The 17,741-nt window shown below is 45.1% G+C and overlaps 1 protein-coding gene across 1 annotated transcript in view; it reads left to right on the top strand.

Moving 5' to 3' along the window:
* Positions 1-248: 248 nt before the first annotated feature.
* The window catches only part of pcdh7a (protocadherin 7a), a gene marked incomplete at its 5' end in the record, with an annotated part of 43,614 nt that continues 26,121 nt past the window's right edge, over positions 249-17,741 (top strand). The window contains 3 exons of the mRNA XM_079999251.1: positions 249-1,672; positions 2,501-3,686; positions 10,488-11,270. Of these exons, the coding sequence (XP_079855377.1) occupies positions 249-1,672; positions 2,501-3,686; positions 10,488-11,270 (3,393 nt within the window). The remainder of the gene's footprint in view (positions 1,673-2,500; positions 3,687-10,487; positions 11,271-17,741) is intronic.

The raw sequence follows: 17,741 nt of genomic DNA, 5'->3' as shown, positions 1-17,741 counted from the left end.
AGGGACACAGTGAAAGGAGAAAACAAATAACCTAAGAAAACACTAAAAAAGAGAGACAGAATATCACTGATGTGATCATCGTATGTTACATTTTTATGATCGTTTTCTCTCTACCTTTACACTGTGCTTGGCTATAGCCTACTGTATTTATTTATAGTCATGCCAATAAAGCCTTGAAGTCGAATTGAATAGCGCCGAGAGAAGAGTGAGAGTGCGGAGGGGAAGAGGAGAGGCGTACAGAAGGAACCATGCGGAGGCTTGGTGCAGTGCACCCCTCTGCAGCGGAGGCTCTCAGCCTCCTGCTCATCCTGCTGCTGCAGCTGCTGACTCAGCTGCCGGCTGCAGACTCAGCTCTCCGGTATCGGGTGGCAGAGGAGGGTCCGCCTGACGTCAAGATCGGAAACGTTGCTGCAGACTTGGGCCTCACTGCAGGGACCGGCAACGGGGATGTCACCTTCGCCCTGGAAAGTGGCTCAGAGTACTTCAAGATTGACAACGTGACAGGTGAGCTCACTACGGGCCCACGCCGGATTGACAGGGAGAAGCTTCCACAGTGCCAGATGATCTTTGATGAGAACGAGTGTTTCCTCGACTTTGAGGTGTCGGTGATCGGGCCGCTCCAGAGCTGGGTGGACCTGTTCGAGGGCCGGGTGGTCATCACAGACATCAACGACAACACCCCTTCCTTCCCGTCACCAGTGCTCCAGCTGTCAGTAGAGGAGAACAGGCCGATAGGGACCCTGTACCTGCTTCCCACGGCCACGGACCGCGACTTTGGGAGGAATGGCATTGACCGGTATGAGCTGATCCAAGACGGTACCATCAGCACAGGGTCGGCAAGACGCACCACAGGGGGAAACCCAGTCAGCAGAGTTGAGGGGGGTGACAGAAGGAGCAGAAGTGGGGACAGTGGAGCTCCAGCCAGGAGCAGTGTGTTTGAGCTACAGGTAGCAGACACACCTGACGGTGAGAAGCAGCCACAGCTGATCGTGAAAGGCCCGTTGGACCGGGAGCAGCGTGACTCTTATGAGTTAGTGCTGAGGGTCAGAGATGGAGGGAGCCCACCTCGTTCCTCACAGGCCCTGCTCCGGGTCGCCATTACTGACGTGAATGACAACAGCCCACGCTTCGAAAGGGCCGTGTATGAAGCTGAGATGGCAGAGAACGCCCCGCCAGGGACCCCTGTCCTCCAGGTCAGAGCCTCGGACCGTGACATCGGGGTCAATGGCCAGGTGGAGTACGTGTTCGGGGCTGCCACAGAATCTGTCAGACGTCTGCTGCGGCTGGATGAGGCATCTGGGTGGCTGAGCGTCCTTCACAGGATTGACAGAGAGGATGTTTCTCAGCTGAGATTCACGGTCACCGCCAGGGACCGAGGCCAGCCACCACGCACCGACAGAACCACCGTAGTCCTGGCAGTCCGAGATGAGAATGACAATGTTCCTGTGGTGGAGATCCGAAAAATAGGACGGATCCCAGTGCGTGACGGGGCGGCTCTAGTGCCAGAAAACGTCCTGGTGGACACGCCAGTGGCTCTGGTGCAGGTGTCGGACCGAGATCAGGGGGAGAATGGGGCCGTAACGTGCACAGTGGTAGGAGATGTCCCATTCACCCTGAAACCTGCCGGAGAGACCGCACTCCCTCCCTTACCTGCAGATGAAGCCTTTGACAGGTAAGCTAAAATGACATCTCTATGGCTATTCACATATTTTTCTCTCTCTCTCACACACACACACACACACACACACACACACACACACACACACACACACACACACACACACACACACACACACACACACACGCACACACACAGTCAGTGTATATGTATACTCTGTGTGTGTGTGTGTGTGTGTGTGTATATATATATATATATAAAGTCTGTTTTGTACACTTATTTGGGAAATAAATACACCAGCTGCTGCAGATAAATACATAACAAACAGACATACGTTAGACAATTAATACCATTGTTTTTAAATATTTATTTCAGTATGTAGGGAAATGAATGCGCTACATTTTAGGCCAATTAATTTATTAGCCATTTCAATGAATAGAAACATGCTTTCCTGAGGCTACATTTAAGAGAAGGAACTGTGTGCTTTATTAGACTGAATCACTCTAGAAAATTTAAGGGAATCAATGTTAGGTTATTAGCTGCTCTAGAATTGTAATAACTGCTGCACTGCATGAAGCTTGATTTTTTAGACTAGTAATTGAGCAAATTATTGGATTGGATGCTAACAGCGCCTCCCAGAATGACTTCAGATAGAGACACTTCATTATCTTGTAATTTAAATTCTTTTGACAATGTTTAGAAGTTCAGATGTATAAACCTTTTATCAAAAATTCACAGTTTGACCAGCTAGAATAAATGGTTTTGTGTATGTGTGTATGTGTGTGTGTGTGTGCGTGCGTGCGTGCGTGCGTGCGTGCGTGCGTGTGTGTGTGTGTGTGTGTGTGTGTGTGTGTGTGTGTGTGTGTGTGTGTGTTTCCACAGGAACAGGAAAAAGTACTTCTTGCATACTTCGGCCCTGCTTGACTATGAAACCACCAAAGAGTACAGTGTCACCATTGTGGCGGTGGATTCTGGAAGCCCCAGCCTCTCCAGTAACAGCACGCTGATGGTCCGTGTGGTGGATGTCAATGACCACGCACCAGCATTTGCCCAGAATGTGGTGGAGGTTCATTTTGCTGAGAACAACTCGCAAGGGGAAAGGGTGGTCACGGTCGTAGCCACAGATGCGGACAGCGGCAAGAATGCAGAGATTGCGTACTCCCTAGATCCCTCCGTTAATGGTGCATTTTATATAGATGCAGATAACGGGGATATCCGCGCAAGTGGAGTTCTGGATCGCGAGCAGCGGGATACGTATGAGTTCCGGGTTATAGCCAAGGACAAGGGCACCCCCTCCCTGCAGGGCTCAGCGACTGTCGTTATACAGGTCACAGACCGCAATGACAACGCTCCAAGGTTCGTCCAGGAGGTCTTCACGTTCTACGTCAAGGAGAACCTCCTCGCCAACAGCCCAGTTGGCATGGTGACCGTAACTGACGCAGATGAAGGGGAGAACGCCGAGCTCAGCCTGTTCGTCGAGATGGATGGGAGCGGGGAGAAAAGAATGCTGGGAGGGGGCGAGGGGACAGAGGGACCTGATGGGGATAAAGAACAAGAGGAGGTGTTTTCAATTGAGAACAACACAGGGACCATCTTCTCCTCTGCATCGTTTGACCGCGAAAGGCTCTCCGCATACACCTTCCGGGTGCGGGCCGTGGACGGAGGAGAGCCTCGCAAAACAGCCACGGCCACCGTCTCGCTCTTTGTCACCGATGAAAACGACAACGCCCCCTCCATCACCTCTCCCGCCAATGAGTCCTACACCCTTCTGCCTCCCGCCAGCAGCGCCCGCACCATCGTCAGAACCGTCACCGCCGTGGACTCGGACACAGGGCCCAACGCAGACCTCCGTTTCGCTCTGGTGGGGGGGAACCCCTTCCGGCTGTTTGAAATTGGCCACACCAACGGGGTGATCACCCTGGCGGAGCCACTGGAGAGGCGTCACAGAGGGCTGCATCGCCTTGTGGTGCGGGTCAATGACAGCGGGGCGCCCTCGCTCTGCGCCACTGCCCTGGTTCACGTCTTCATCAATGAGAGCCTGGTCAATGCTACGCTGGTGGATGCACAGGTAACCCTGCCTGCTATCTTGAGTTTATCCAGCACATAAACAACAAACTGCAGAGTATAAAGTACAGAACAAAAAAAATGTTTTTAGTTTTGATTTACTAATGTAATTTAAACCATTTGGCCTATTTTTGTGTGGCGCCATAGGCCTATGTACTTTGGCACATAGGTGATAATGATATCCACTCATGATAGTGACAGTTCTTTATTCCATTTGAATAATGACACATTACATTGTTCCACACAGCTAATGATGCCTTTTTAAAGTAAAGTGGAAGGGTGATTAATTTCCCAATAGAATTAGATAAATAATTGCATCGTTTCTATGGTTGGTGTAGCAATTTTTGTCTAATTCTTTGAGGAAATAATTGTCTATATCTGTGCCAGATCTGTTTCTCTGCTGAAGGCTATTAGTGATGCCAGCTTCTTTGTAGTTTTGATCTAGCGGGAGTGCTTTCTTTGTCCAGCCTGCGTGCATATAATTGTTGTTATAAAAATGAGTACTGAAGTACTTACTTTTTATGCTACATTTATTTCAAAGCTTCTACTGTTAGATGTGTGTGTGTGTGTGTGTGTGTGTGTGTGTGTGTGTGTGTGTGTGTGTGTGTGTGTGTGTGTGTGTGTGTGTGTGTGTGTGTGTGTGTGTGTGTGTGTGTGTGTGTGTGTGTGTGTGTGTGTGTTTGAAGGTAGAAAAGGGGAGTAAGCAAGTGAGGTAAATTAATACATTGAAAAAGAGGGAGAGAGAAAGAGAGGAGAGAGATTGAGAGAAAGAGAGAGAGACTGGGGCCTGTCCCAGATCTGGTCCTGGATTAACTCATTTGAAGCACAGTAATTTGAATAGTAAAGAGTTGTTCAAAAGCAGAAAGTCTGTACTGAAGTTATGAAAGACACTACTGATATACAGTATACTGTACAGAATAATTATATAAAATGGGAGACTATAAACTCTTAATGGTTACAAAATAAGACAAAAGTAACAGCAAACACTGTATTTTTTAGGAAAACCAGTAGTTGAAGCAATCGGAGTGTTTCCAAGGGGATTGAAGAAGCTACAGAATAGTCTGCTGTGTTTTGATACAGGCACAGTTTAATTAATTTATATGCCGTTTCTTTGGAACAGAGACACAATGAGGTTGGTTAGGCCTTGAGAAATCTGCATTCAGGTGCAGTTGGGATTGAGTAGACCAGAACCGTTTAATGGAAAACTACCAGCCATGAAATAATTCATTACAGGTTGAAGTAGTATAACTTTTGCTCTGCAAAGTGCACTTGATTCTTTCTTCCTAACTCTCTATTTGGCAAACAAAACTTCCACTCTTGCTGCAAAAGCTCAGCTTTCAAATCAGCCAAGTTGTCAGCCATTTCTTTCCTCTTGCATAGGAATATATTGTTGCTGACTTATAGTTAAAATCAGATAATTGGCAATTGGTTTGTGTTAAAACCGGGCTGACATTTGCAGTGTTAGCTTGGCAAACGTTTTGAAGTTGCCCTTGGGGAAAACAATGCGAAAAGAAGTTTGTACACAGCTTCGTAACCAGGGATGATACACTTCCGAAACATATAGTTGGCTGATATTTCCACATAAAAAAAGACCATATTTATATTAAAAAAAAAAACCACAGTCTCTCAAAGGACTTAAAAGCACCCCATTTGCTGGCACTCAAACATACCCTGGCACCTTTTAGCAACACTTTATGTTGGGTACTTTGATGTACTGACAGTGTCTTATATTAAGATACCAGCAATCTATGAGCTTGGCGTAGCTCAGGGCCAAATGATACTTTCCACGAGCGCGTAGCTGCGCGGACAGGTGCTCTTGCTGCTCTTGTCAGTCTTGTGGGACTTGTACGCACCTACAAGCGCGGTGACTGCATATGCGCTAGAAAAGCAAAATGGAGAATGGAGAATGCGAGATCCGTCACTAACCTCACCTTTACTAATCCCCTTTAAAACATTATAAAGACAGCTAAATGCAAAGGTATGCCGGCAGAAGAGGAAGTATCTGCGACAGATTTGTGAAGGCCAAGAAAAGGCTAAAGGGAAAAATTGTGTTTGTGTGTGTTCCCCCTATGGGTTCGATGCTCACCTGGCCCTCTGGCTTCGTTAAACACTGGGACACAGACTCCAACTTTCCAGGAGTGGTAATGTGAATCATTTAATCATGAAATTATGAATGACTTCAGCTACAGGGGACGGACATTATCAATGTTATCTGATTGGTCTTTATTGATAAATTGATACATGTTACTAGTAATGTGTTTCAGAGTGAAGGATCCAGCTAATTTGTTGTGCTGCACCTTAAGCAAGCCTTGCTCAGGCAACCACTCCATCACCTGAACCAGCAGGGATGCTAATGAAACTCCCACCCCATGAGACAATAGATGCAAATTTTGAAATCCATCACCTGCTGTATCAGAAACACAAGGAGTTCTGTCAGAACAAGCCCAGCCAGCAGCTTTGTTTTATATATACAGTTTACTGCATGTATGTATTTATATGTATATATATATATATATATACACACTGTATATATACACACTGTATATATACTGTATACACACACACACACACACACACACACACACACACACACAGTATATATATATATATATATATATATATATATATATATATATATATATATATATATATATATATACACACACACCGATCAGCCGCAACTTAAAACTGACACTGACAGGTGAAGTGAGTAACATTGATCATCTTGTTCCAATGGCCACTTTGACAAGGACCAAATTGTGATGACTAGACGACTGGGCCAGAGCATCTCCAAAGCGACAGGTCTTCTGGGGTGTTCCCGGTATACAGTGGTTAGTACCTACCAAAAGTGGTACAAGGAAGGACAATTGGTGAACTGGTGACAGGATAATCGGCACAGAAGAGCTAATGTAGCACAAATTGCTGAAAAAGTTAATGCCAAATCCCACCCCTTGACAGGTGCCATTGGAACGAGATGAGCAATGTTATTCACTTCACCCTTCACTGGTTTTAATGCTGTGGCTGATCAGTATATATATACAGTATATATATATATATATATATATATATATATACATATATACTGACACATATATATATATATATACATCTATATATATATATATATATATATATATATATATATATATATATATAACACACACACACACACATACACACCATACACACACACACACACACACATACACACACACACACACACACAGACACACACACACACACACACACACACACACACACACACACACACACACACACACACACACACCTCAAGGAGGTTGCTGTCACCTTCCACGTGTCGCCTCCAGATGTCTCCAGTTGGGGTGGTGCTGTCAGTGTAGTTGACCGGAATTTATCTGGTTCTCCCTGGATTTGCTGCATCAGTGCATGTGAGGAAGTCATGCAAAACTACACAGGCCTTCACTATGTGCACAGTATTCTCAGGGCTGCACTCAACTGACCGTCCAAAGGTCCACGACCGGGTCACCCCGATGCCCAACGCATTATCAATTATTCTTTTTGGAATGGCGGTAGTTGTAGACCTTTTGCTCTGCTGTGAGGTTGGAGCCTGTGGAAATTTAAAAGTGACAGGTATCTATAAATAATGTATGTAGGTAGCATCATTTTCTTCCTTCAAGGCACATAGTTATATTTCAGTAAGCCCGTACCTTATAAAATGATCTTGTGTGAATATGATAATGAAGATGATAGTTAACACATACAAATGCTATGATATAATAGGAAATGAAAAAATGATGCATTCTAATCCCCCTAAAAAGTCTTCAAATGATTAAGTATGCTCTGCTTCTTGTTAGTGAGCCCCCCTAACCCTGCTGATTCAGACATCTAATCATATTCCCCCACGTCCACCATTGAACCCATGAGCCATCAAGCGTGTCCCCTTATAACTGTCGCTGCCAGATCTGATCTGGACATGCTTCCCGTCAATGACACCCAGACACAGTGAGAAGTTCCATATTATCCAGCAATTTCGGGTGGGAGGAAAAAATCAACACAGCATAGTATCGCAATATTTTGCGTGGCGATATTGTATCGAAGATATGTAAAGGTGGACTTGACTGCATTGAATGTGGCCATTTAATAAAACCTTGGAGAGTAACATGCCCACAACTGTGAAGAGCCCCTTTAGATGAAAACATGCGTAGTTTAGTTTGATTGTAGTCTAGGAAGAAACTTGGAAGGGTAATTGAGTAGAAGTCGTTGAGGAGAGAATATTTCCATCTCATAATGAAGTCAAACTGAGTGGTGGATGAATGCCAGATGTAATTAGAGAATAAAAATGTCTGCCACTACTGCCACCACAGCAGAAAATCGCTCCAGTATTTTCTTTCCGACAGTACAGGGCGAACCACATGTTGGCTAATTAGCGAGAATACTGTATGATGCTGCAGAGTCTGAGCAACAGGGATGATGGCGGGTCGGGTTTGTATTTGGACATGATTCTGTTCGGAAAACCTTAATGGCCTTGGTAGATCAACAGTCCAGACCATATACTTATTCTTAACAAGAGGTATTAGTGTCACAAACATATTTGTCATTGCTCTCTCATTCGTATGTGTTTTATAATCGGAGACAGTGACAGTGTGCTCCTCTAGTGGCAGCAATACTGCAGGAGTTCTCCTACAGCACAGAACACAGGGAAACAAAATCCTGTGCGAAACTAGATTGTTTTACCCTCACGTCGTGCTTGAAATGCATTACACCGCAACAAAGAGCAGGCATGTTCTGGGCTCGGGTCAATAGTGTTGTTAGGGGAAAATGGCTTGTGTCGGACAGGTCATGGGTATCTGCAGCGACATGCAGATAGCAGAATCCTTGGAGGACAGAGCAGATGGATGGCGGCGTTAAGCCCAGCCGGAACAAAGCCCAGGCAGCGGAGTGGAAGATTCCACTGGGAGTTGAGGATGCGTCAGAGAGAAGCACTCCAACCGAGCAGAGGTGGCTGCCGCTCTGTCCGGTTGAACACTTAACCGACCTTGCGCGTGCGTGCATGTACACATATACACCCACAAAGCGATGGGCAGAGGTATAGAGGTATAGAGCTTTTTCGCTCGATATCTCTGGATTGCACGCACAAATAGAGACGGACTAAAGCGGGTACACTCAAGGGTCACACGCAGCCAAAAGGTTTTGGCTTCCCATTGCTTCTTTCTGTTTTATAGAAACACACGCACAAACGCAGACACATTGTGCCTCGCTCACACTACCACTTTTGATATGGCTCGCACTAGCTGCCGTTTCTCTCTTGTGCGCACACAATAAAACAGGCAGTGCAGGGATGCGCTAAGCCAGAGAGATGCCCAGCAGAATGAGAATAGGGTGGAATACTGCAGGCAAAAGCAGAACAATGGGCCAGAGGAGAGTCTGGCGAACAGGACTCCTATGCAGTTTTAGGAGAATAATGGAAGAGAACCAACAGAATGCTCAGTAAAACAATGATACTGAACCCACTGATAGATGGTGATGAAACAATGAAATACAACACAAGGGGGTTACGATAAGTAAAAGTGATTAATGTGTCTCTCTATGCGTGAGCTTGGCACAGCCAGAATAATAAAATGAAGTTGTATGCTGTATGTTGTGCAACCACTCTCAAAAGTTTTAGTAAATAGTGCAGTCTTGGTTATTTTTATTTAGCGAACTGCCACTGCATAGGGTAATCCGTGTTTAGGTCTCCTCTTTTTCTGTCTCTCTCACTCACTTCTTTAGCCTTTCTCTTTGCCTCCCTGAGTCTTCTCTTGCTTATCATTCATTAGTTGAATTATATAACCATAAGGTTCTCGGCCCTGAGAGGCTGAAAGACATGTTTTAAAGGCTCTGAGATTAGGTGTCCTGCCCAAAGAAGGAACCATTAACTTACAAACACCACACGCTGTGGCCCAGTGTGAGAAAGATACCAAGATGATGTGTGTGCGACTGAGAGAGAAGGTTTGTGTGTGGATTTTTACACATAAGGATTCTCCCAACATAGCTGCTACGTATTGATTAGCTATAGTCGGATGTATGACATGTATTGTATGTATGCATATGTATGGATGTATGGATGGATGTATTGCATATCCATCATCCAGCAGGCTTCCCAAAGCCTTCACATTATAGCCTCATTGTCTATTGCTAAGTGGGCTTCACAGCTAGTAATAGTGCACAACCTAATTATTATTTTATCGGTGTGGTGCAACTTTGTCCGCTGTCCTTGTCCCGAACACATTGAAAATAATATAAACATAGGTCAGTCAGTTGCTTTTTCAAACCTCGCCATGAAAAAATTATGTCAAGGCAATGTCACGGAGAAGAACAAATGCAGGCCATTAGCGTGAGCTTTGCAGTCATTCTGCATCATCAGAGCTATGTCATGCATATAGCACTTGTAATTTGACTGTGAAACAGTGATTGCAAATCCTTCAATAAACCCACACCTGTGCTATCATTTACAATAGGAATTTGTTCATTGATGAGACAATGGCTAGGTTTATTTACAGAGGATGCAGACAGTTTTTCCTTTGTACAGTATGCCGCACGTTTATTTATTTACTATTTCCTCAGATGTCTCTCTCTTGACTGTCTCTGGCTGTATGTTTCATCTTTTGCGTTATTTTCTTTTTCTTTTTTTCAGCAATTTCCACACCACTAATTGGCTTTCCTCTTCTCAAGTTTTTCAACATTATCATTATGCAGATGTTCACTTTTGCACACATTCAGTATATCCTCTGTATTCTGTTCTCACTTCGTCCTCTCTCCTCTTCCTCCGTTTCCCTCATCCCAGGTGGCTCGCAGTCTTATGGCACCATTGTCGCTGGACATCGCGGGGGACCCGGACAGTGAACGAGCATTAGGGAAACAGCGCCTTAGTGTGGCAATAGGTGTGCTGGCGGGAGCTGCGGCTGTCATCCTGGTTATCCTACTGGTGGTCACGGCGCGTCAATGTGGTGCTCAGGGGAAGAACGGCTATGAGGCTGGAAAGAAGGAACCAGAGGAAGACTTTTTCAGCCCTCAGGGGGCTCAGCCACAGGCCGGCTGCGGTGGGGGGTCTGACCGAGGACGAAAGCCTCGCAGGGACAAGCGCGGCGGAAGCGGCAGCAGCGCCGCTGCAGGAGGAGGGAAGTCAGACCCGTCGCTCTACAGCGGTATCGTTACGGTGAACGGGCTGCGCCGCCACGGCAACGACGACGAGGAGGAGGACGTGAGCAGTGCCAGCGAGCGTCTGGCGTCGCGCTACTGCGTGATGGACGGCGACCCAGGCAGCCCGCGGATGAGCGGCGGCAGGAGACACCAGTCCAGCCCAGATCTGGCCCGGCACTACAAATCCAGCTCCCCCCTGCCAGCAGTGCACCTCCAGCCCCACTCCCCTCCGGCTGAGGGAAAGAAGCACCAGGCGGTTCAGGAACTGCCCCCGTCCAACACCTTTGTGGGAAGCGGGGGCTGTGTGGGGAGTGCAGGCTCCAGCAGCAGCAGCAGTGGGGGCAGCGGCAATGCAGACGCCATGTCCCTGGGATCGGACCAGTGCTCAGAGTACGGCTGCCAAACTGGGAACAAGTATAATAAACAGGTAGGAGAACAGATTACGGCTCTGCTCGTATTTTTTCCATTTTACACTCTGCCTTTTTTTTTCCTTTGCTGCCTCTTTTAACAAGTCTCAATTACAAATCCCACTCGACTCTTGTGCCCTCTTTCTCTTTCTCTTTATCTCTCTCTTGCTCCTTCCATCTGCATTTTAGTTCCTGGTGTGTGTCGGTCTCCTCCTTCAAGATTTATCATTTATTATTTGCATTTCTGCTGACATGCTGTGCAGCACACACCGTGGCTGATGTCTAAACAGCGCTTTATCTACCCTTAAATAGCTGTCAGATTGTGTGTGTGTGTGTGTGTGTGTGTGTGTGTGTGTGTGTGTGTGTGTGTGTGTGTGTGTGTGTGTGTGTGTGTGTGTGTGTGTGTGTGTGTGTGTGTGTGTGTGTGTGTGGGCGCGACAGCACTTCGAGATTCCGAAGCTTAAGAGCGGTGTGACGGGACCCCGCTGTCAGAGAGTATGTGCTCTGTGTCAAACACAGCCCCCACCCCACCCCCACCAAACCCCCACCCGCTATTTGACAAGATCTACCACGGGGCCGTCAGCCCTCTATTTAAAATGTACAAATCTAGGAAGAGGCATGAAAGTGCAGTGAGGTTTGTGTGTCTAAACTCACGATGGTGCAGGGCTCCTATCAGGGTGTGAATGTGGAGGCAAGTGGGAGCAGAGGGGATAGTTACCCCCAGCTGGGTTATTGATCATTTAACTTTTCTTTCCAATCGTTCATCTTCCCCACCGTTCCATATTCGGCATATGTATTTGAGTCATAAACAAGATCAAATGCTCAGCCTATAACTGCCTAATGACCACAAAGGCTTTGTTGTTTGCGCAGTTAACTACAGTTAAAAGCTGGAGTCCTGCTGATAGATGAATACTGAACACATCAATACTGTCCCGGACATCTGCCCACTCATACAAACACATGGAGGCACACAAATAGGTACACACACAACCAAACACATGAGTATGCATAGTCTGAAACATACACACAGATATAAACAACGGCCCAATGGCGCCGTGAGATGGCCACACTGATGAGCGCTCCGTGTCAACTCAGCAAACGTATGTGTTTTACTTTGTATTACTGGCTCTTTTTGCACATACAGTACTTTCACTCATTCAGTACGATCGGCAAACACTTTTGGAGTTACGATTGTCAGCCAGTTCGGACTTTAAGCCGACTTTTTACATCGCAGACCATGACAGAGAACCCGACAGAGAAACAACAATCCCCCTCTGGCCAGCCTTCTGCTAGCTAAAGTTCAGTCCTTGGTCAACAAACGAGGAGCTGCAAGGATTAAACATCACCAGGGCATGAGGATCTGCTGCGTTCTGGCGTTAAGCTAGACGTCCTGGAGCGCAGTGTCCCGACTGTGTCGTGACGCTGGAGGGTTTCTCCATCTATCAGCAAGACTCATCTATCAACGAAGGGCTCAGGCAAGTCAAGGGGAGAGGGTGTGTGCTTTATGATTAAATCTTTCTGGGCCATGGATGTGTGTTAAAAACACACTGGTCCCTGGTTGTGGCGCTTCTGCCCATCAAAGTTAACCCTTTTACCTCCCCGAGAGTTCAGCTCAGTCCTCCTTACAGCTGTTTACACCCCACCACAGGCTGATAAATCCTGAGCCCTGGACGAGCTGTAGGCAATTGTAAATGGACTGGAGAACTCACACCCAGAGGCTGCGTCCACTGTTTGGGTGACTTTAACAGAGCTAACATGAAGAAGGTTCTCCCAAAATACTATCAACACATCACTTTTCCCACCAGAGGTGAGCAGACTCTAGATCACCATTTCACGCGAGTCAGAGAGCTACAAACCCCTTCCCCACCCTTCTTTGGGAAAAGCAGACCACTGCTCAATCGTACTTCTCCCCGCATACAGGCAGGAAATGAAAGAAGAAAAATTGGTTTCCAGGGACATTTACAAATGGTAACAAAGAGGCTGAAGGGGTCTTACAGGACTGCTTTGAGACAACTGACTGGCAGATTTTTGAGGACGCAGCTGAGGGCAACATCAATGAATACACAGACTCTGTCACAGGCTATATTAGAAAGAAATTATTATATAATTATTAGAAATTAATGATGCTGTTCCAAATGCCACCGTCTGCATTTCCCCCAACCAGAAACCCTGGGTCAGCCGGGAAATCTGCGCTTAACTCAGAGCGCGGACCACTGCTTTCAACTCAGGGGACTCTTCTCTCTGTGCTAGGAGCGGTGAGTCAAAACCCACATTTGCTCCTCCTTTCCTGACACCTTGGACCCTCTCCATTTTGCATACAGACCAAACAGGGCCACCGATGATGCCATCACCTTGGATGACTAAGGCTTTTCATTGATTATAGCTCGACATTCAATACTATCATTCCCTCAAAACTTGTCACTAAACTCATGATTCTTGGACTTGACAACTCCATCTGCAGCTGGATGTTCAACTACCTCACAACAGGCTCCTGGTGGTGAGAATCGGCAGCACACCTCCTCATCGCTGACCCTCAACACAGGCGCATCGCAGGGCTGTGTGCTCAGCCCCCTCTTGTACGCCCTGTTCACTCACAACTGTGTTGCCCAGCACAGCTGAAATGTCATCATTAAGTTTGCTGATGACACGGCCGTCCTGAGTCTCATCACAGACAACGATGAGACGTCCTACAGAGTGGAGGTGAAGGCACTAACTAGCTGGTGCCAGGACAACAAGCTCTCTCTCCCAATGTCAACAAACAACACACAAAAGGGATGATTGTGGACTACAAGAGACGGCAGGGAAGAACACATCCTCATTGGTGATGCCGTGGTTGAAAGGGTCAGCAGCTTCAAGTTCCTCAGAGTTTACATCACTGAGGACCTCTCCTGGACCCTACACAGAGACACTGTGTCAAGAAAGCTCGCCAGCGGCTCTATTTCCCGAGGAGATTGAGAAAGTCTGGTATGAACGCCAACATCCTCACAAATTTCTACAAATGCACCATCGAGAGCTTGTTGACCTGCTGCATCACCGTCTGGTAAGGAAACTGTTCTGCCACAGTCGCAAATCACAGAAAGTAGTGAAGGTGGCACAGCACATGGCACTGGCAACAGACTCCCTGGCATTCAGGACATCTTCCACCTGCAGTGCCTGCGGAAGGCACACAGTATCATCAAAGACCACAGCCACCCAGCACGCAGACTGTTCTCCTTTGCTACCGTCTGGTAGACGATACAGGAGCATGGCTGCACGCACCACCACACTTAAAAACAGTTTTTACAACCAGGCCATCAGGCGTCTGAGCTCATAAAATTAGGTACCCCTCATTGCATCTGTTCACCTGCTTGTCTGCACTGTGATGAAAAAATTTGCACTATTCCATAGACTGCTGCTTCAACCAGGATTGTCACTTTTATGTACATAGATCTCACTTTACATATGTACTGTATACTGCTCTTATATTCTATTTATATCTGATTTCTTTTATTTTATTCCTTATGTTTCTCACTATTCTTACGATAATTTTTTATATTACTGTTGAACATTTTGACCTGACTCTTGTCCAGCACATTTCATAGTATTGTTGACCCTATGTTTACCTACATATGACCAATAAAACTGAAATTGAACTGAAACACACAAAAACACAGACCCTGCTTGTTGTTGTCCATCATGTTTTAATTATAACAATCTTCTCCTTTATTTATGGGTTATGGTACGGCTGTATCCTCAAACCCTGGCAGTGCAGCTTTGTTACAGACAGAACATTTGAAGGCTGTGCCAGTTGAAGTAAGGCAGCGTTCTTATTAATCCTTTGTCCTTTTTTTCTTAATTTAATGTGTTTGTCTTGAGTCTGTGAGCCTTTTTTCACAGTAAGATCTCTAGGTGGTGCAATGCATGATACTTATTCTGGGATTGATATGGTCCTTGAAAATGTTTATTTTCTCATATTTCTCAGATGTCCAATCCACCAGAGTTGGTGGTGGTACAGGATAGGCTCAACACTTTCTCAGGATTTCAGTGCGCGGCACAGTCATCCCAGGTGATGCTAAAGACACCTTATATGAAAGGCCTCCAGGTTTCTGATGGAGCAGCTGTATGTGGTTCAGCTCTTATCATCCATTCAGTAATGTGTAGAGGCAGACATATACAAATAGCCTCTTTCTCAGGTGAGCAAAAGATGCTGATGCTTGCCATCATCCAAGGTGGAAACGATGCTTCTGAAGTGTTCAAAAGCAGAGATAGGTACTCAGAGACACTCTGACTCCAGACTTGACTTGCAACTCATCCCTATGTTACTTTAGATTTGACTCAAACTTGACAAAAGTAACTACTGAACCATTAGAGTCGTTAAAACGGTGTTTCTGTGATATCTGTAAAAAAAAGTGTTTTTATGCTCTTATTTGAATTTCTATTCACTCCATGCCCCTGCCCTCTGGCAATGTCAAATCACAACACGCTCAGAGAGCTGCATTCTTCATTATAAAGAATGTACAACTATAAAATCAGAATTCATAGTCAACGACATCCTCATACCTCATTTGGTTGGTAAAACACTGGCGCTAGTGACAGTGTAATTAACTATTAACTATTAACTAATTCAAATATAGTGGAAATCGCTTATAATGATCACAGTCACAGTGATCAACCGCTTGTAAGGACCAAAAAGTTTCAGACAGATACAAATGCTGTTTAATTAATTTGCTTATAGTAATGAAGTAGTCCGCTGACAGTGTTCCTTTTGGGAGTTTTCATAAATTACAAGATATGGATTTTTTTTTTTCAAACTATGATAATTCTATATATATATACATTTTTTTTTTTTTTTACTTTACTCCAATGATACTTTGCCTCGTGGTAACCCGTCTGCAGTCGCGGCGCTTTGCCGGAGCTAGCCGTTGCTATAGCCCCATCAGGATTTTGCATAGCACCGGCGCAGCCCCCCAAAGGATTTCCTTCCATTTTTACAATTTACACACCTGTCCACACTTTAAATCCTGTCCGACAATTGTTTCAAGTTAAAAATGTATTTTTGACTGATAATTCATTAAATAGGCAGGGGTAGAGCAGAAGCGTAAATGTATAATGGAGAGGGAGCAATAGCCATTCTGCTATTTCTCAAAAGAAAAAGAAAAAAAACAGTTTTTATTTTAGATGTATTAATTTTCCTCCGTTTCCTAATTAAACGCAACAAAAACGCCTTGTGTGTACCGCGTCAGGCTCCGCAGAGCTATTAATACCATTTGATAGTAATCTGCATGAGAAATTAAGAAAAATAAAAAAAATTGGTTATAGTAATCATCCGCATATAGTGATCATCCGGATGACCCGGATGGACATGATCACTCTAAGTTTCCACTATATTAGAGTCCCAGCATCTAGGTTTTACATCTCAATTAAAACCATGGCAACACAAAAGTCCTCTACATCAAGTGTTTTCAAACTACCACCAATGTAAAAATGACAAACAAAAGTAAAGTAAAGGTTATGTTAGCCAACATATGCTTAACCATGTTCTGGTAAATAGGCAATGGAATTTAAAGCCATTAATATTGACTATTTGTGAATGTATTATAGATGAGTTTATTTGTTGTTTTTTTATTTGCAAACATAGCCATTTCTTGAAGTGATGTTTTTTGGACTTGGAGGTTGACTTGAACACATGACAAAATACTTGAGACTTTACTAGGACATGTATTGAAAATGAGGTGAGGTATTGGCAATTCTCTGACAGATTATCTGGTCAGACCCATGATTTGTCTGTATACTATACAGCTCCTATAAGGGTTATGATCTGTAGACCATTTGGAGTGTATACTTCCACGGTACAACCATCATCATACTTAAACTCCACAATCTGCTCTCACGTAAGCTTTGTGGTGGCCTGGAGCCTGATGCTCAAGATGTTGTGGTGACTCCTGCCTGCTTCTAGGGTGGCACTGAGAGCTGAGACACTGCAACTTAAGAAGAAACATGCAAATAGACAAAAAAAAGGCAAATTAACACATGCACAGCATTTAGAAAATTTGCTGCAAATCCAGATGTGTCGAACAAATTGCATTCCAAAACGCTTTGCAAATTCGAAAAACACAAGCGCATTGACAGAGAAAATGGCATCTACCGGCTCCATGATAGTGTTGTGTTGTTTGCGAATAATTTAAATATTTTGGGTGAAAAGGGGGGATTCACTCACTTATCCTTGCGAATGAATTGCTGTTTCATTGAATCACTGATTCGTGTGCACGTCACTGAATGAGTGCGAGCGAACGTGATTCAGATTCACGTTCGCCCGCAACTGAGAGCTGAACTGAACTGACTGGTGAACAGATCGTTTCAGGAAGTGATTCAGTTCTGTTTGTTCACCCAAGATTTGAATCGTTTGCGAATGACACAACAATGATCATGAACCAGGTAGATGCCGTTTTCAATGGAACATTGCACTTAAATGGCTTTAATGAAAACCGTGGAATAATATAAAAGTTGTTATT

The sequence above is a fragment of the Zeus faber genome (genome assembly GCF_960531495.2).
Source record: "Zeus faber genome assembly, chromosome: 4".
In the NCBI taxonomy this organism is placed as follows: Eukaryota; Metazoa; Chordata; class Actinopteri; order Zeiformes; family Zeidae; genus Zeus; species Zeus faber.
The sequence above is the reverse complement of the archived record's forward strand: the minus strand, read 5'-3'. Positions and strand labels throughout refer to the sequence as shown.